The sequence below is a fragment of the Vicia villosa genome, linkage group LG6 (assembly GCF_029867415.1).
Source record: "Vicia villosa cultivar HV-30 ecotype Madison, WI linkage group LG6, Vvil1.0, whole genome shotgun sequence".
Classification (NCBI taxonomy): domain Eukaryota; kingdom Viridiplantae; phylum Streptophyta; class Magnoliopsida; order Fabales; family Fabaceae; genus Vicia; species Vicia villosa.
The window spans coordinates 81,446,372-81,466,803 of record NC_081185.1 but is presented as its reverse complement, the minus strand read 5'-3'; the positions used below and the strand labels follow the sequence as shown (position 1 = coordinate 81,466,803).

Genomic DNA, 20,432 nt, shown 5'->3' with positions numbered 1-20,432 from the left:
GAACAACAATAACGTTACCGCTTTCTCAACTTTAATGGCAGCCTTTAATCAATGTGGAATGACGCCTGGCTAGATGATGAACTACCTTTACGCTAAGAAAAATGTTAGCAAAAAAAAAAAGAACATATATATATATATATATATATAAAGTAAAGGAATAATATTAAGAGAGAACAAACGTAATTAGCCCAAATTAGAGATATCGAGTATCCCGAATTCCCTACGAATGTTGAAGTATTGCTCCGTTGCTAGAGGTTTGGTGAAGATGTCAGCTAGTTGCTTCTTGCTTTCTACATGTTCAAATGTAACGTCTCCTTTCTCTACATGATCTCGTAGAAAGTGATGTCTTATTTCAATATGCTTGGTACGTGAGTGTAAGACAGGATTTTTACTCAAGTTTATGGCACTTGTGTTATCGCACATGATAGGTATGCGATCAAGCTTAATACCAAAGTCAAGAAGTTGTTGCTTGAGCCATAATATTTGTGCACAGCAGCTTCCAGCAGCTACATATTCTGCCTCAGCAGTAGATAATGCAACCGATACTTGTTTCTTGCTATGCCAACTTATCAATGAATTTGAGAATAGATGACACGTTCCACTGGTGCTTTTTCTATCGGATTTGCAGCCAGCAAAATCTGAATCGGAGAATCCTACCAAATGACACTCATTTCCCTTTGGATACCATAGGCCATATGTAGTAGTTCCACGTAAGTATCGCAGAATTCTTTTGACAGCTTTCAAGTGAGATTCTTTTGGACAAGATTGATATCTTGCACACATACACACACTAAACATAATGTCTGGTCTTGAGGCAGTAAGATACAATAGTGAACCTATCATACCTCGGTATAATTTCATGTCAACCTCTTTACCTTTCTCATCTTTGTCTAGATTAGTATTTGTTGCCATAGGTGTGTCAATTTCTTTTGCTTCACTCATTCCAAATCTTTTGAGCAGCTCCGTACAATATTTAGTTTGATTCACAAACGTTCCATGACTGAGTTGCTTGATTTGTAGGCCAAGGAAGAAATTTAGCTCACCCATGAGACTCATCTCAAATTCACTCTGCATAAGCTTAGAAAAATCTTTGACAAGTTTTGCATTAGTCGACCCAAATATAATGTCATCTACATAAATTTGGACTAAGAGAATATCTTTATCTTTTCTTTTAATAAAGAGAGTAGTATCAACTTTACCCCTAGAGTACCCTTGACTAAGGAGAAATTTGCTCAAACGTTCGTACCAAGCCCGAGAGGCTTGTTTAAGACCGTATAGAGCACGTTTCAGCTTATAGACATGAGTTGGATACATGTAATTCTCAAAGCCGGGTGGCTGAGCAACATAGACTTCTTCATTTATATAGCCATTTAGAAAGGCACTTTTAACATCCATTTGGAATAGTTTGAAGTCTTTAGAACAAGCATAAGCAAGTAAGAGACGAATAGCTTCGAGACGTGCTACAGGAGCGTATGTCTCTTCATAATCAATACCTTCCTCTTGATTATAACCTTGGGCAACTAATCTAGCTTTGTTTCTAGTAATAACGCCGTTTTCATCAAGTTTGTTACGAAAAACCCATCTAGTGCCTATTACTTGATGATCTCCCGGATGAGGGACTAAGTCCCAAACATCATTCCGTTTAAATTGGTTTAATTCTTCTTGCATGGCCATTAGCCAATGCTCATCAAGTAATGCATCCTTAGCGTTTTTCGGCTCAACTTGTGAAACAAAAGCAAAATGATGACAGAAGTTACTTATCTTTGAGCGTGTTGTAACGCCCCTTGAGATGTCTCCTATTATATTGTCAATTGGATGGTCTTTCACATTTGTCCAGGCCTTGGGAAGTTCTTCATTGTTTGAGATGCTTTCTTTTTCATTTTCATTGTGAGACTCATCTTTCTCTTTTTCAGCATCTTTCTTTACAATACTTTCATTCTCGTCTTCCTTATCCTTGACAATGTCTTCAGTGGATGGACCTGCACCATTAAATGAAAGACCTTTCTCGACGTATTTTGCATAAGATTCATCAAAAGACACGTGTAACTTCCTTTACCAAGTATGGCTCCCCGATTGTTATCTCCATAGGTGACATACCCCTTTTTCTTTGCTTGAAACTCAACGAAAAGAGATAGGTCTCCCGTCATGTGTCTTGAACATCCGCTATCAAGGAACCACAACCTTTCGGCAATGTCAAGACACTTTTCCTGCAAAATTAATTTAGAGAGGGAGGTCCCCAATTTTCATTGGGTCCTTGGTAGTGAGTACACAATTTGTTGCACTTAGGCAACCATTGAAATACTCCTTTAGGAACTAAAATTCTCCTAAATTTGCATTTTTCAATGGTATGACCCTTTTTGCAACAATAATGACAGGTAATATGATGAGAATATGGTGTTTTGCTAGTTGATACTTTTGGTACAAAAGTGTATTTACTATATAAAGGAGTATACGATCTTTTGAACTTATTTGGATCAACGGCAAAAGTCACTTTTGGTTGTAAAGCCTTGTCTAACTTGGCTTTTAGATCTCTTACTTCTTTTTGCCAAATGTGACATGTCTCACAACCAAACCATGATGTAGGATCAATTTCAACTTTATCCTTTTGAATGTCTAGCATAGATTGTTTTAAAGCTTCCATATCCTTTTCGGTTTTCTCAACTTTTGATTCAAGATATGAAAAGATTTTCATATTTGAGGCCAAAAGTTTGAAAGCTTTAATTGCATCTCTATGTAATTCTTCAAAAGCAAGTTTTAGTTGAGAATGAGATACCTTATCTACGAGTTCAGGTTTAAGATGACTTACAGCTTTCTTTTTCTTGTGTTGATGAGCCATGAAACATAGGTTTGCTGATTCTTCTTCATCGCTTGATGAGCTTTCACTAGATGAATCACTTTCCCATGCTATGTAGGCTCTTTTAGATTTGTTATGACCTTTGCTTTGGTTCTTCTCCTTTTCTTTCTTAAGGTATGGACAATCCGGTTTGTAGTGACCGGCTTTCCCACAATTGAAGCAAAGACCTTTAATTTTTCCCTTGTTGTCGTCATCTTGTTTGAACATGTTTGATTGCTTTCTATAGTTGATCAAGCCTTTGTCAGAATGTTTTGCTCCATTTTTCTTTAGATATTTGTTGTATCTTCGCACAAACAGTCCCATTTCCTCATCATCGGAGTCTTCGTCATCACTTGTGTCACTATCCTTTGGCTCTCGTTTTGAGGTCTTGGAGCTCGAAGCTTTTAGAGCTATTGACTTCTTCTCTACCTCTTTCTCCATGTTCTTTTCTTTCTTTGTCCTTTTCTCATGCATGTCAAGGCATTTAAGGTGTTGTTCATGTTCCTCTAGTTTACCAAATAGAGTTGTGATGTCTAAAGTGTTTAGATCATTTGCTTCCTTTATTGCTGTAACTTTGGGTTGCCATTCCCTGTTCAAACATCTTAAGATTTTGTTAGTAGCAACTGCATTGGAAACAGGTCTATCAAGAGAATTTAACCGATTTTTCAGATGAACGAATCTCTTCTGCATATTTTCGATGGATTCACCATCTTCCATGTGGAAGAGTTCGAACTCTTGAGTTAACGTATTGATCCTAGCTAGTTTGACATCATCCGTTCCCTCGTGGGCAACTTGCAATGTGTCCCACATAGCTTTAGCTGATCTACAATGGGAAACGCGATAGTATTCATCAACTCCTAGAGCTGAGATTAGAATGTTTCTCGCTTTCCAATCGTATGCATATCTCTTTTCATCTTCAGCATCCCAAGTATTTTCTGGTTTTGGAACAACTGCACCAGCTGCATTTGTCATGGTGATCTGAAAGGGACCATTGACAATAGCTGTCCAGATGTTCCTATCAATTGCATTGATGTGGACACACATACAATCCTTCCAATAGCCATAGTTTTCACCGTTGAAAACTGGAGCTCTATTGTGAGCCCCTTTAGGTCCGGAAGCCATCTTTCCAATAAGTGTTTCACGTAGCACGGAATAACCCAGAGCTCTTGATGCCACTTGTTAGACGCTGGCCTTAGGATCTAGAGGGGGGGTGAATAGATCGTTCACAGTTTTACGGAGTTAAATGACTTTTCAGCGGAAGTGATTCTGAATCGACTCGCGTCTATTCTGAACCACTATCAAAACGATTGTATATGTGTTTAAAAACCAGTCAAAAACTTGAGGTAAGTGATAAGAGTATACGTTGCAGAATCAAAGCGTTGCTCTTATTGAAAATCAGATTAACTTCTTGTATGATGGACAATGTTTGCAATGCAGTAAGAGTGATAGAAACAAATATACAAACACTTGGTGATAATGATCAAATTGATGGTGATTCAATATGTGATGGATTGTGATGTTTATATAGGTTCTTAATTCACAATCTTAACACTCGAATCGTTGATCAATTTGCTATTATAACCAAATATGAACAGAATGTAAATGAAAAAGTAAAAGCGACAAGAACACGATATTTGTTTAGGCAGTTCGTCGATCGTCCTCGCTACGACTACGTCTGCCCCCAATTCCAAATTGAAATTGGGTAATCTTTCATTAATGTTGAAAGTAGTATATACAAAGAAGATAACAAAGCGATAAACGATAAATCAATTATGTCGATCCTTTGAATCTTCTTCCCCCTTAATCTTAAGCAAGATCAAGGTTATCCAAGAGCTTCACTTTGATTCCCTTCTGCAGTGTCTTGATTCCTTGAACTCCCCGTTCCTCAATCGTTACACTCAGCCGAATCCTCAATGAACGCCTCTTGATAAAAACCCCCAAGAACCACCCGTCGTGGAGGACAAAACCCGCAGATTTTATTCACCAACAAACCCCACAAACCTTCACCCACTAGGAATCTTCAATTCCGTTCCATGGACGTTATCGAACTCATCACTAACCCGCAACGCAAGAATGATTATGTGTAATTGTGTTGGAGATGATGAAGAACGAAGATGAGAAGCGTTTGTGTATCTTTCAGTCGTTGGTGTTACTTTGAATAATGAACCTTTGATAATATATATGATAGCTTAACAGTTGGAGATGAGAGAAACAGGATTTTTGGCATTCTTGATCAGTTAGGTCGACCTCTTGTAGAGGTTAGGTCGACCTAGCAGTGCTTGCAGAATTTTGCTCCCAGTTAGGTCGACCTGTTTAAGGAGTAGGTCGACCAGAATCCTCTTCAAACGCATTCTGGGGACATTTTCTCAGATTAGGTCGACCTAGTTGTTGTGTAGGTCGACCTAGCAGGCTGGTATGTAAATTTCATCAATTTAGGTCGACCTAGATGATGTGTGAGTCGACCTAGCAGAAGTATATGGATTTTTCTCCATTTTAGGTCGACCTAGGTTGATGGTAGGTCGACCTAACTGCTGGTTTTCTGCATTCTTCTTGATTTGCTTGTGTTGAGTCGACCTATAAGTATAATATATCAACCTGTACTATCATGAGTGATCAATGCTTGCTTTTCTTTGAATTTTCTGCTTCCGCCTTGTTGTTTGAATGCTTATTTGAGTTTGCCATGAATCAAAAACATCTTTGAGTGTAATCTTGTATTCACATGTAGGGCGTTGAAACTGTTGAACGGGTTGGAGAGCAGTTGAAGTTTCCGATGTGGAAGTTTGAATGGTAGAAGACGTCATGGATGTGTTTGTTTCAAGAATTAGGTTAAAAAACCAAAGAGGGTTGTTTCTGTGTTTAGTCGCAGAAGAATGAAAGATGAAGTTGTGTGAAGGCTAAAGGTTTAAGTATTTAAAGGTTTAGTAAGAACCTTTTCAAATATTTTGAATAAAGGTCAAAAGGACCCGCAGCAAGAGATGATTTAATCTAACGGCGGTTGAACAGTTGTTAGCCTTACTCCTAGTATCTAGGAGCAATGATCACAAGTAATGACAAAACATGGGGATGCACGTTTTGAAGAGACGTTTTTGAAAATGACAAGACGTTTTGAAAAATAAGTCATAAATAATTATGACGGTAGTCACATATCTTGGAACTCTAAAATATGAGTAAAACGAAATCTCATCATGACAAGAAATGCCTATTTCTCTTGTTTTTCGAAACAGACATTTATTGGGGGCAATTTGTTAGCTGGAGATTTCGATTGAAGAAAATGTTCTTTGAAGAATTAGAGTTCGAAGAAGAATGGCTTTTGATGGCCATTCCCGAGAATAAAATGGCTTCTGATGGCCATGTTCGAGGATGTTATTTAAGTTGAGATGAAGATGATTGAAATCGAAGCTGAATCGAGATAGATTGTCTTTGGGATTTAAGCGTTTTTCTCGAAATACAAAGAGTACTGAAGCTTGGCGTATTTCGTGGCATTCTCGTTAAAGATCACGTTGCCACGTATCGAAAGGGAATTCAGGCGGGAGGATTTGAATTTCGAAACATTCTGTATAACCGAATAAGGACAGATGGCGCCCCAGGGATTCGAAGCGTATGCATGTGAAGCAACGTGGCATTTCGTTAGTGTAGGACCGTTAGAGTCGAATTAGTATAAATAAGGGTCTTAGTATCAGGATCTGGTGTGTTCATTTTGTACAAATCACTCACAAAATTACTCAAGTATCAAGTGTTAAGAGAAAGAGTTCGCTGAGAAATGTACGTATGACACCAACACCACTTTAAATACGTTTGTATTTTTCTTTATTCAAGTATCTTTCCAATATCTTCATCTTTCGTTTAGTTTTAATTCGAAGCTTTTTTCGTTCACCGTTATTTTACATTCCTGTACTTTACATTCTTGTATTTTACATTTCTGCAATTTACATTTCTTTTACATTTCGTCAAAGTTATATTTATGTATATAACAAGTCTATTTCGTAAAATTATCCACATGATCACATCATAAACAAGTTTCGAAGCAAAAACCAAGAAATATGAACTGAATTATATCAAAAGACAACTATTTGACTATGTTCTAGAATCAATCTAGTCGATCCTGCGAGTAACCAAAGTATAAACTATAGTTTGGAGGACTAGCGGTTGTTTACCGAAAATCACCGTAAACACACTCATACCTGCATATTTTAATGGATAATTACCCGAGCCCATGCCCGTACCCATATTTTTAATTTTTACCCTATTCATTATGGATATTTTTGCGGGTATTCGCTGGAGATGGGTCAAATTGTCATCCCTATTTGTAATTGGCAATAGGTGAAGAACATACAGTTATGTTTCATCAAGTGGTGAGAGAAAAAATGAGGAAAAAGGTAAAGAACATGCAAAAATAAAAACACAAGCAATTGTTGATATAAATACATGTGTACGAATCAGAGAGGTTTGAAACCTCCGGAATATAACGTGATTTTTTTGCCGTAAACTATCATGTTGATTTTAAGTGATATGACATGTCACGTCAACTTCCAATAGACCAAATAGACAGTAGAAATAAAAAATATGGACGAAAAATTTGAAAAGGATTATTTTTTAAAAAAAAAAATTATACGGACTAAAATCAAATTTTAAATTATTTATAGAGAAAAAATATATATTTAATTCTAAATTAAATAAAGGATATGGATTAAATTTTGGTATATGTTGCATTGACCCATCATGTCAATAAAAATTGATGTCAATTTGATAGAGGAATTAAAACTCAGAGAAAAAAAAAACTTAAAAAAGAGGTCAAAAATTCGAATTTTAAAATGAAAACCAAGACTAAAAAAAAAGAATAATGAAACTGCAATCAAGCGTAATTTATTTTAAATAAAGTTACAATAACTAAGATACATGTTCACAGTTCACATGTCACTTCATTATTTTTTATGATTAGATTTTTTAAGGTTAAAACAGAGTAATTTTTATATGGCATAATGGCAGAGAAAATTTAGACTTTTTTTTACAGATTTTTCTCAAAACTCAAATATATGACAGATGACAAAATATCTATTACCCTTAATTATAAATAATATAATTTTATGGTGTTAATTACAATTTCAATTTCTCTTCTTATAAACCTCTTTCTCCCTTTTAAAAGGAGTGACTTTTAAGACTTTTTACACACTAAAAAAACAATAAAATAACCTCTTTTAATTACTATAACAGCGCTCATTTAAAAAAAAAAAAAAAAACAGATGACTAGCCAGGTAATGTACACATACTAAAAGTGCATATCCATGAAGATAAGGTATGTTTAAAAAAATGAACAATTTAATTGGAGTGCTAAGCTCAATATAATGAGTTGAATATATATCAAATTGCAAAGACACTTTAATGCTTAAAAGACACGTAGATTTTCAATTTCTAAACAGTAAATAGGATAGGATCACTTTATTTATTCGACGAATTATATGTAACAATCTTTGGTGATGCCTTGTTAGTTTTATTGGTTTCTCCTCTTTACTCAAACCAGTTTCAAGTATCAGGTCCACAATATTTGGCTATTTACACATCTATTGCTTAAAAGCCTGTCTTTTCCCATTAAACTTATCTTATTTTGTTCATGAACATTAGTTCCCACACAACATGTCCATTGGTTTTGTTGAACTGAACTCATTTGATGCAGCTGGCCTGTGACGAAGAATGGGAACAGCAATAGAACACCAACATCACAGAAGAAAAAGACAACTTCAGAACCTCTGAACATAAGGCAACTTTCCAGGGAGAAGCTCCAACAAAACTGTTTGACGATTACAGATGTCGTCAATCTTTACATCAACCTTAAATGAGCATCTACGTTCTGCCAAATAGAAAAGTTTTGAAATGGTTAGAAATCTAAATATTGTGAACATAGAGAAAATAACATCTCTTCCATAGTAATCATCCCCTCAAAAGTTATACTTACTAAGCTTTTAACTAGCCTATATGCTTAGCATATTGAAAACCATAAAAGGCATTAACCTATAAAACAAGGGTCCTAATATGCATGAAGAATTATCTCCTGACATAAATTTTATGAGACCTATTGGGAGAATTTATGAAAACTGCTAATGGCATTTTTCATGAACTTTTTTCAGCTCATTGTCCAAAGTTCTCATAAATAACTTATAAAAACAACTTATAGCATAAATGAAAACAACTTAATTTTATTTTATCATTTTCTATAGAAATAGCTTATGTAAGTTTATACTAGTGCGCTTGTGATATAAGTTGTTTATCCTACAGAACCTTATTCCCATTTGTATGCTTTAGCATCACTTTTTGGACCAAAGGTGGTTTGAACAACATTTACATTCCTTTTATCCGTACTCTTAACCTTAGCTGACCTATTCATTCATAAATAAAAACTTCAAGAGGATCATTAAGCAGAAAATGCAATCCATACATGCACATTTTACGTCCATGGTATCAAGGGGAGAACTAGAAGCCTTTTATCACTAACTATTGTAAAATTAAAGGGCATATTTCAATTGAAGTTGCACTTAGGGCAATACTTTTTCCAACTTTCGCAAACTGATGAGTAAAAAAGGAGTTGCTTGTTTCTGCAAACTGATGAGTAAAAAAGGAGTTGCTTCTGCAAACAGAGTTGGCTAAGTATTGTGAACAGTGATGCTAGTTTTCTAAACATACACTAAAGCATATATGAAAAACAAGGAAGTTTCCATAAACAAAGAACCCAAAAAATTGCTTCTGTATGTTCCCTGTCGCCACCAATTTCCTTGACTTGTACATAATCAACAGTGTAATCAATTGCAGATAGTGCAAAGTTAGTGGTTTATTCAAATTCCACTACGAGTACTATATAGCTGTATTTGACAATACTTTGTAATAATTAGTGTATCGCGGAATAGTAGCGATTTGTTCAAAACCCACTACGTGATAGCATCGGCAGCCACTACAGCTGATATTTAACAACAGCCCTTAGATAATCATTCAAAATGTAATCAACCAAAGCCATAAAAAAAAAAAAAGATCGCACAAACTATTAAAGAACATATATGCTAATAATACAATTCGAAACAAGTAAAATGAAGGAGGAACTTACTTTCAGAAAGAAGAAACCAAGGTTTGAACATAATACTTGGAAAAGAGCCAACATATTTTAGTGTATAGTTCTCACTACTCTATTTACTTTCCAATCATAGAGACTTGATTGGTCTTCTAAATTGTTTCACAATATCAATGTATCTCCATTCTCAGAAAAGTGCATTGACAACCCTTGAGTCTAAGACTTCTCAACTCCAAATTCCGCTATCTGCTACATGACAAAATCGGTATTATCAAATTATGAGAAAACAAAGACAGCTCATTAAAAGAGCAACATATGGCTCAACAAGTAGAGAACTTTACCAAAGTATCAAAGGGCAAGCAACTTCCGGTGTTCCTGATAGGAACCTGAGAATTCTAATATTCAAGATTAGAGGAATGGGTAAAACAAACTCAAATGAATAGAGATAAAGATAGCAAAGAGCTGAAGAACTTCTTATTCATGTAGTGAGATTCAAAGAGAAGATACAACAAGTTTACAATGAAGATAACCTTGCACACAAAGCAACTCCAAAAGAGCACTTACACTCCTTTCACACTAAATAATTCTCTAGACACAATTTAATTATTCAAAGATATCTTTCCCCTCTACCAATGGAGGGCTATTTAAAGACTTTCTAAGAGCATCATTATTGGTGCTTTTGCACCGTTCCTTCACTTTTACCTAGGTTTCTATGTCAGAATTTTATGGATAATTGATGTTCAAAGCATGTCCATAAACTTGCAAACGTTTCTGCAGTAAAGAACATAGCTTATCATTTTAATTAGATAAAAATATGTATATATGATTAACTAGTGAGATATAAAGTGAGTTTAATGGGTCCCATTTTAAAGTTTTTGATGAGTTATATGGATATTTTAAAAATGTTGATGAGTTGTTTACATAATTGGAATGGGTGAAGAAATAATAAAAAATTTAGTGGAGTCTATTTAAAGAACCAGAATGGATTCTTTGAATGTGAATGCTCTAAGAATAACCAAAGTAACAACTCCTAACAAACTTATCAACTTACTATCTTTTAACTACTATAATTATCCAATATTTGTTATATCCTAATAGTTTTTCCGTTCCCAAACCAACAAAATAATCACTAATTGTTCGACAATAATAATATTCCAATTTCTAATCATACCTGAAATTATTGTAAATGGCCAACCAGTTAAGAGCGTCGATCAAATACACACCACCAGCCACCCGGGGATAAATATAGTGCAACTGAAGAGACCAAGAGAAAACTAATAATATTATCAAAGCAATGTCACCGAAACCGAAAGCTCTCACTCCGGTTCTCCTTGAGCTTTAACGCCACGGACCACCACGTTCCAAGTGTCTGATAAATTATTATAATCAAACGTAATCTTGAAAGAGCTTGATAGATGCCTGCCAAAATGACAAGTAACAATACAAAATTAGTTACCAAAATTGAAGTTTTTTATGATTAATTACGTGATCACAAAGTTAATTGACAGAAAAGTAAAAAAAATTCAAACTTTTTAAAATATTAGCCAGTTATTATCCTTTAGATATGTTTGGATTGCATGAGAAATCAAATTTACAAGCTCCAAAATCCAATGGTAAACAAGATGGAATATATGATACCTAGCTTCATTCTTCTTTTTTCTAACATAACTGAAGGTTCGTACGGAAAGAGAATGAAGATGGAAGAGAGTGAATTTACTATTTGACATCTCTATCATGATTATCAAGTCCGGATAGCGGCGCATCGCAACTAGTCTTAAAAATGCTATTGCGAGATGTCCACTATTCGGAATTTCTTAACATAATAAATAATTAATAATACTGTATAAATTAATGCTGAAAGGAATAAAGTAACCAAAGGTTTATTATGTAGGAGATCCAGGGTTCAATCCCTACCACTAACAAATTTCCCCTTCCTCTGACAAATTACCACTAACATTTTAAATTCAAAAAATGGCTAATAAAACAAGGTTTTTCTGTTGGAAGCATTTAGCAGCCACAAACATCTGCAATATTGATCGCATAGTGGACACTACAGCCTCCAGTGGCAGAGCTTTGTTGGGACAAGGGATGGTTATGGCACCCCCAAAGTTTTGTATATATACTATACTATTCGTGTTATATGATATAATACGCGCTTTGCCGTAGTGGTCGAGGACACTTTTGAACTATGATGACACGTGATCGAACCTTGGTAATCTTGGTTTTGCATCTTTTTTATTTTCCTTTTCCAAGAATAAATAAATACTCTATCAAAATGGAAATACTTAGGTTTGAACTTCGATACTTGAAGGGAAAACAAAGGGTCATAACCACTATGCCAACACAATTCTAATCATAATTGCTATAAATGCAGTAATTATATCAATGCATATTTGACCCCCTCATATAACTAACCCATCCTCCGCCAGTGATACCCCGCTATAGCAAACCACTCCGTTACCAACTCCCAATAGTAGCCACTGGCTGCTGCTATAGCACGATGTTGAGTACATAGATCTCTAAAACTCAAATAATCCAATGCTTATTGGAAAAGCGAACTATAAAATTTTATAGTTTAAAAGATATTTTAAGAAACTTTGATTTGATTTAAGTTAAAAGTGAATTTCCATAACAGTCAGTGTTATCATATAGCGGCGCCATGGCCGCTATGTTGGATATACATGGCGGTTTTTGGGCTTTTCGCAAGGGTAAATATCAGCCAATATAGCGGGTTTTTCCGCCATGATCCACTATAATTGCGCCGCAAAGCGGACGGTATCACGGGATTTTGGCTCCCAGCCATCGACAACACTGGAGTAGTCTAATTAGAATAAAATTTTATGCAATTTTAAAATGTTGCGGCTGATTTTCTGTTTGGAATTGCAAAGCTAATTGCCTACCTCTTAAGCAATGAGATCGATTGCATTTATTGGATAAAAACTAATAGGGTTTAAAGGCGGAAGATCGTATCATCAATAAAAGGATGAATTCTATCACACCGTTATGTAACTACCTTAGTTAGCTAGAATTCTATAAATAGAGAGAGCAAATTTGGTATTATACAATCAAGAAGATTTTATAAAAGAATTTGTAACTAATCAACCATAGGTATAATGCATAGAAACAAATCATATAAAATAAAAAGAATATACATAAAATATCATATGATCAATCACATAAGCATGCATAAATGCTGGCACAAACAAATCTAAATTAGACCTGAGAACGGAAAGTCTTTTTATATAGAGCTTGGGGAAATCTGGAACAATGCAATACGGAAGCTTGGCAGAAGACCAAGGATGCTTTACCATTCATGTAAAATCAAGTCGGTGATTGTTGCTTCTCACCATTAGAATCTGAATAATTGAAAGAATAAATATGGTTTTAGACATGTTAGCATGTCGCCTACTCGACTCAATTTAGTAAGAATGACTACCCAAAACCCAATCAGCCATGATCACTAAAAATTGCAATGGCTTCTATAATTAACTAATGAAATATGATCCTGTAGGTTCAATTTCAAAAATAAATTGTGCCAAAAATGAAAACATTTCAGCATTACAAAGTAATTTAAATTTTTTCTTTATTTAACATCAACGAAAAATGAATCCAAGGGACATCTGTTAAAAATGAATCCAGCTTTCTATGTTTTTGCCCAAATCTTATCCTAGCATGTATAAATAGAGCCCTATAAATGCCGCACTAAATGTGTTAAAAGGAGAAAACATCAACAACCAAGTCTTATACCACCAAGTGGGATCAGCTACACGGATGAAGCGGCGTCATAATGTTCTAAAATATATCATATCTCATTAATCTCTAGATATTTCTTAATAGTGCTGCTTATAGTTTTTCTAGGTCTTCCTCTGCATCAAGTGATTTGACTACTCTCCATTTGTTCTACCCTCTTTACTACAAAATCTACGGGTCTTGTCTCAAAGAGCCCAAACAACCTAAGCCAAGTTTCCACCATCTTTTCGATGATAGATGCTACCTCAACTTTTTCTCTAATATCATTTCTAACCTTTTCTTGTCTAGTCTTACCAATGTCATACAACCGACACAACATCCTCCTCTTGACTATACTTATTTTATTCTCGTGTTGGTTTTTTGCCACCAAACACTCTGTCCCATACAACATTTTTCGGTTTTACAAATATACGATAAAATTTTCCCTTCAACTTGGGCGATACTTTTGGTATCACATAAAACACTTGAGACGCTCCTGTATCTCAACCACCCCTTGAATTCGACGGTTAATAACTTCTACTTTTTCGGTGTTTGATTCTATGGACCCAAGATATTTAAATTGCGTAACTTGTAGTATGGCATGATCTCTAACTTTCATCTCTAAACTAGAAATGCTTTGCCTTGTACTAAAATTGCATTCCATATAATCTAAAAAAGAATCGATAAGTCCTATTGAATTGGAAAAAGAAATTGAAGAAGAAATCATGAAACTTTGTTGGAAGTACAAATCATGATTTGTTCATCACAATTATTGTTTAGAGTGAGAGGAAAATGAAGCAATATATGAAATAATGAGCACCATGGGAAGAAGTGTGAATCTCTCAATTGCTTGCTCGCTCTCATCACTCAGGACTTTGACACCTCCTGCTGCATCTACGATAAACGGAAGCAAGATGTCTTTCTTTTCCTTGTACCAATAGGTATACTCATTGTTTTAAGCTGGGCTGAATAAATGTACCGATTGAGTTTTTCTGGCTACCTTTTGCTAGTCGCAAAACCTTGTCTAATGAATAAGTTACTGGCAATGAATTTGTTGCCATTAAATAGCTTCCCCTAAAAGGAAATTTTGTTAAAATGATATTTTGGAATCAGAGTGAAGATGACACTCACACTTTAAATGGGTAAACATGAGACACATCATTAAAGGAGTCACTCTGTAATATTGTGGGATTTATTAAGTAAGCTCACATGAGCTTACTGTAGGATTAATGTACACTAGTGTACCCTTGTAACTAACTGTTAGTTACAGTTAGAAATTAGAATAGTTATAACAGATCTAACAGATTGTAACTAACTGACTGACAAGTGTCGGTCAGCCCTAGGTCTTACCTGCTACAGTAGGTCATCAACAAGATACATAAAAAGATCTAATCCAATGTAACTAACAATCCATAAAATCACAATTCAGTTTTCTCCATTGATTCCAAGAGAATCATGGCCAATATTCAAAACTCTAACACACAATGTGACAGAAAAACCAAATAACGAGAAACAAAGAGCAACATCCAACCATCGATTACTAGATCTTGAGCAACTACAACAATATTCCTAATATACTCAAATGATCTTGAAAACAGTGCACTTAAGTTATAAAAAAGATTTGGAGACATTCACCTGCTTCTAAACAAACAGGAGTACGGTTGTAAACAGAACAACTATTAAGCAGAGAGTTGCTTCAAATGTTTTCGAAGAAACCTAAACGAAAGACATCAAGAGGGCCATAAATGTCTTGTACAAAATGAGTACTGTAACTGATGTGACTGTAGCTCCAATAAGCTCCTTACTTCCCTTTCTCCCACCATCCCAGAATGTACCATTAGTTAGGGTTGAAGTGCCTGAAGCTAAGATTGTAGATCCATAATTTAAAAATTACTCTGTTAGACATGAGAATGAAACTGCAAAACACAAAAATAAAGAGAAAAAAAACACAAGAAAAAAATGCAAAGTTCTCTAAAATGTGCTCATTTTTCTCTGAATAATAAGGAAATCAGCTTGGCCATGATGCCATGACTGCAAGCTTATATCATCATCGGTGACACAAGGGCTGTGTAATAAAAAAATTGATTGTATAGCAATATCATTATCATTATAAGGTATAAAAGTAAAATAATTTCCAATACCTAAAGTAGTGTGGAAATAATTGATCTGATTTTAAAAAATTCAGATCAAGCAGAATACTATAAATTAATTTACAAAACATTCTTATTAATGGACATTTAAAACATACCGATAACATAATTCTAAACAAGGCAGTAAATCAGTCGATTCAATATATTATTTGTAACAAAGTTTTGAAGTAAACAAAATTAATACAAAAATTGAATTTCCTTTTGGAAGAAACGCCTTCAAGCTAATGCCATTTGATTCAAAGATTGTCAAGCCTTAAACCATATCAACCAAAGCCATCAAATAGAAAAGATTGGTAACGAATAGTAAACAATACATGCTTTAGACTAATTCAAAAAAGTATATAGTCTAAGAGGCACTTACTTCCAAAATGTCAGAAAACAAGCTTTCTATGTGGACCTTAGCGGAGAACCATTGTATTTCATCGGTAATTCTAGTTCGCACTGCTGTATTGTCTCTTACATTATATAGAATTGCCTGGCTTTCTTGTTTGTTAGCCAATATCAGTGTATTGGCATGATCAGAAAGGTGCAACGGCAACCATTGAGAATATTGCAAGTCAACAACGTCATGATGCATACTCTGAAGATCCTGGTAACTAATTCTAAGAAGTTGAGCCCAAGAATCTTCAACTCCAAATTCTTCCATCTTCCATATAACAAAATCGGTTCTCCTATCATCATGAGAAAAGCAAAGACAGCCCATCAATATACATATAGATGGCTCTACAGGTGACAATGCATCAAAACCAAAAGGTGGTACCAACTGTCTGTAGGTCTCCGTCCCCAGATCAAGTGAAATAATCACAAACTGTCTAACATTAATGCTCTTCCAACCATGAGCACCATCAGATAGAAAGCTATGGCGAAGAGCTAACCAATTAAGACTACCATTCAAATACACGCCATCATTCACACCAGGATTAGTATAGCGGAAAGGAAGAGAAACAGCAGGAAAACTTTGAATAGATCTCCAAACATTATCACCCACAGTTAAAACTCGCACATTAGTTCTATTTGCAGCTTCATCCAAAATCGACAACACAATCTTATATGTCTCCGATGAATTATCATAACCAAACGCAAACTTAAAATGAGTATACAGGCCCAACATATGATCCCAAAAGTACCCTAATTTTTGGGATATTTTACCTGTGGCAGGGTTCCAGAAACGGAACCAAATCTGCCTGTATTCAGAGAGGCAAGAATAACCAAGCAAACAAAGCCATCCATTGCAAGAACCAATAACAAAGCGGCACTCCTTGTCCCTTAATCCATAACAAGGGTTATTTGGAAGGGTGATCAATGGGTTCTCGACCAACCGACTTACAGAGAATGGTACAACACTGTTATCCCCATCAAGGTGGGATTTACTCAAAAACAGAGCCAGGTGAGGGTTCTGCGCAGATCGCTTAAAGTGAAGCTTCACAAATTTAGGATCAGCAACAATAGAATTCCAAAACTTGGATACGCATTTCATTTGCATAAGAGTTTTCGCATCGGCAAAGGAAAGAACTTCAGTAATAAGTTCATCAGGGAGGCTTACCGGCAACTCGGCGTCCGGCAGAGCACGCGATTTAGCTGGAGGATCACTCATTGGAGCTGTGCTTTCATGAAATCTGCCCCTATTGAATATAATTGAAACCCTAAAATAAGGAAAAAAATTAAAATCAGTACCTATTGAATACAATTGAAACCCTAAACGATTGAATTCAAGCGTGTAATTAACGAGAAATACGAGGATCTATGAAAATAAAATTGCGGAAATAAATTTATTTACCGTTCTTGAAGGAGGCGCTCCGATACAGGTGGATGAAGACTAGGTGGAGAAACGGTGGTGGTGGTGGTGGGGGTGGTGAAGCGGCGGTGGTAGTGGTGGCAGCTGCGTAGGGAGGAAACCCTATATTTTTTTGTTACAAAAGGGAGGAAACCCTTAGCCCAGTCAGAAAAACATTTTCTTTTGATGCAAATTTTAGTTTAAACAATTTTACCAAAATAAAATTATTTTAATTTAAGATTCATAAGGATTAAAACTAAATAATGGTTTGTTTGAAAGAGTTTTAATTTTTATTTATGTTTTAATTATTATATAAAAAATTAATTATTTTATAAATTAATTTAGAAAAATGTTTAAGAAAATCATAAAATAAAATATGAGAAAAGGAGTGATGTATTCACCGTGTACTAAATCTATTTTACACAATCAGTATATATTCATTAAATTCATAAAATAATTTATATGTTTGAAAATTGTTTTAGATGATAAAAAATAATTTATATTTTTTTAAATGAGTTTTAATAAGATACATCCACTTGATTTTATAAAAAGAATATTTTAAAAAACTTTAATAAAAAATAATTAAATATACTTTAAGATACATATTATTAAAATACTCCTTTTAAAAAAACAAATGGGTATAAATTAACATCTCCTATTAACTAAAATGACCTTTTTATTTTTTATAAGGATTGTGTTAGCAAATATGATAGTTAAAAATTTATTAAATAAGACTCGAAATATAAGATGCCTCATTTTAAAAATATAAGATACTTCAAAACACATATTCATACAAGTGGATGTATTCTAACAAAATTCTTTTAAAATATATTTAAAAAAACATATTTTATACATTTTATTGAGTGTGCAAAAATATAATTAAATAAATTATATATTCAAATTAAATTACATTGATCCAAAAAACATGAATAGTAATAAAATGAACCACATATTATAAATAATTCAGTTAATGAGACTCAAATTAAATATTAATTTAAATCATTTAATTAATTTTAAAAATATAGTTTGAAATTATTTTCAAATTAAAAAAATCTCAAAATAATAAAATAATTTTGAAAAATGAAAAAATATTGTTTTCCAAAAATAAAAGAAAAAAAATTTCAAAATAAAAAAGCTATTTTGTTATGAAAAATATTTTTACACCGAAAAAAATGATTTTCTGATAATTTTTTTTTTTTTTGAAACAAAAAATATTTTTACAAAATTAGTTATAAATACAAACTAATTATAATAATATTTATAAATATAAATTGCTTCTAAAATATTTTAAACTAAATTATAATTGTTATAACACTAAATTATTTTTTTATTGAAGTGATTATTGAAAACTGAACTAAATCATTATTGGAAATCCACCAATATCTATGATGAATTTCTACCAATCTTGATGAACAAGATTGATATCACCATACAATAACGATGAACAATATAAAAGAAAGACAATAATTTTCTTGAGAATTTCTCTCTGTCCACAAACAGTGGAAAACTTTATTATTCACTTGCAACTACAAATTCTGTGAATACAATATTTTGACTTGATTACAAAATAATAAGGGTTACTCCCTATTTATAGATTTAGGTTAGCTTGCTTCCTGAGCCAAAGCCCAAAACTATAAAAGCCCAAAATACCTATTTTAGAACTAAATCAAATCTAATATATTTTAAATCTAAATTAAATCTATCTAGATATAAAACAAATCTGTGTGTAACAAACTGTTTCCACACTTTTAAACAAAACAAATCTTTTCGACACTCCCTTGTCTTTGTCGAACAAACTACTTCAACACAAGGAATTACTTTCAACACATCACCTAATTCATTGTGTCTAAGCTATCTATATTCATCATAGCTCTTAGTTTTCTGAGTATTTCGACATGCACTCCCTTCGTCGTGATGTCTGCAATCTGATTCTCAGTTCTGCAGTGTTCCAAGTTCATCTTCTCATCTTCAATCTTCTCTCGAAGATAATGAAACCTCATTTCAATGTGCTTGCTTCGACCATGCGCTATCGGGTTCTTCGCCAGGAAATTAAAAGGCAACAAGCAACAAAAGAGGTTACCCTAAAGGTGTGTGTGTGGCATAATCAGGTGGTTCAATTCGAATATTTATCTTATAATTAGTGGGCTAATTTATTTTAAACAAGGCTTGCACTCCCTAGGATTACTAACCACGTAGTTAAAAATAAAGGCAGAATTAAAAGTTCTTACGCTATTACAATAAACACCTGTAGGGCAGAAAAATAAAGACAAAAGGAAAAAGAAAAAAATAATTAATTCAAAAATAGCTTGAGCCTTCAATCGAACCTTCTATCAATCCTGAAAATTAAGAATGAAAAGGGAATGATTAGTGTATGAAAGATCTATTGATTAATTACACAAACCCTAATTCAAGATAATTGATTAAAACAAACTAGGTAAAACAATTAATTTAATATTTTAAATAACCATTAGAAGTTAAGAAAGTCGGACGTGCGATTAAATATGATAATTACATTATTTTAAATAATTATTGAATTAATCCTAATTAATTAATCAATTTACAAAAAGCACATATGAAAAATAATACCCTTTTTTATTATTAAAAACGATTATTTTTAATGTTATGAGAAAAATTGAATCTCCGATTAAATAAGATAAATAGTTATAAAATTATTATGTAATAAAAATAAAATGTGTAAATAAAATAAGTTAAAAATAAAAGCAAGAAAAAAAGAAATAAATAAAAAGGATTTATGTAATTAAAAACAAACAAGTGCGTTTTAACTCACAAGCGCGTTTTTCTTCACCAATTGTTCCATTCTCCTATGTTGTCACTGAAACGCAGAGTAATTATTATATAATAAAACGTGACCAAAATATGAATTAAAATCAA

At 33.7% G+C, this 20,432-nt stretch overlaps 1 protein-coding gene across 9 annotated transcripts; it reads right to left on the bottom strand.

Moving 5' to 3' along the window:
• Nucleotides 1–8,131: 8,131 nt before the first annotated feature.
• LOC131609271 (F-box/kelch-repeat protein At3g23880-like) lies at nt 8,132–17,745 on the bottom strand. 9 transcript variants are annotated; one of them, XM_058880955.1, is made up of 8 exons: nt 17,544–17,745; nt 16,128–17,409; nt 15,252–15,478; nt 13,107–13,243; nt 11,059–11,306; nt 10,229–10,282; nt 9,924–10,133; nt 8,132–8,678 (listed from the first exon to the last, which is right to left on the bottom strand). In XM_058880955.1, the coding sequence occupies exons 2-3, from the start codon at nt 17,358–17,360 to the stop codon at nt 15,458–15,460; spliced, it is 1,254 nt and encodes a 417-aa protein (XP_058736938.1). In that variant the 5' UTR covers nt 17,361–17,409; nt 17,544–17,745; the 3' UTR covers nt 8,132–8,678; nt 9,924–10,133; nt 10,229–10,282; nt 11,059–11,306; nt 13,107–13,243; nt 15,252–15,457. The 9 variants fall into 9 exon arrangements, with proteins under 9 accessions (XP_058736938.1, XP_058736937.1, XP_058736935.1 ...); XM_058880954.1 differs by lacking the exon at nt 13,107–13,243 and having other exon boundaries at nt 9,924–10,136; nt 10,229–10,658; XM_058880952.1 differs by lacking the exon at nt 13,107–13,243 and having other exon boundaries at nt 10,229–10,658.
• Nucleotides 17,746–20,432: the final 2,687 nt, after the last annotated feature.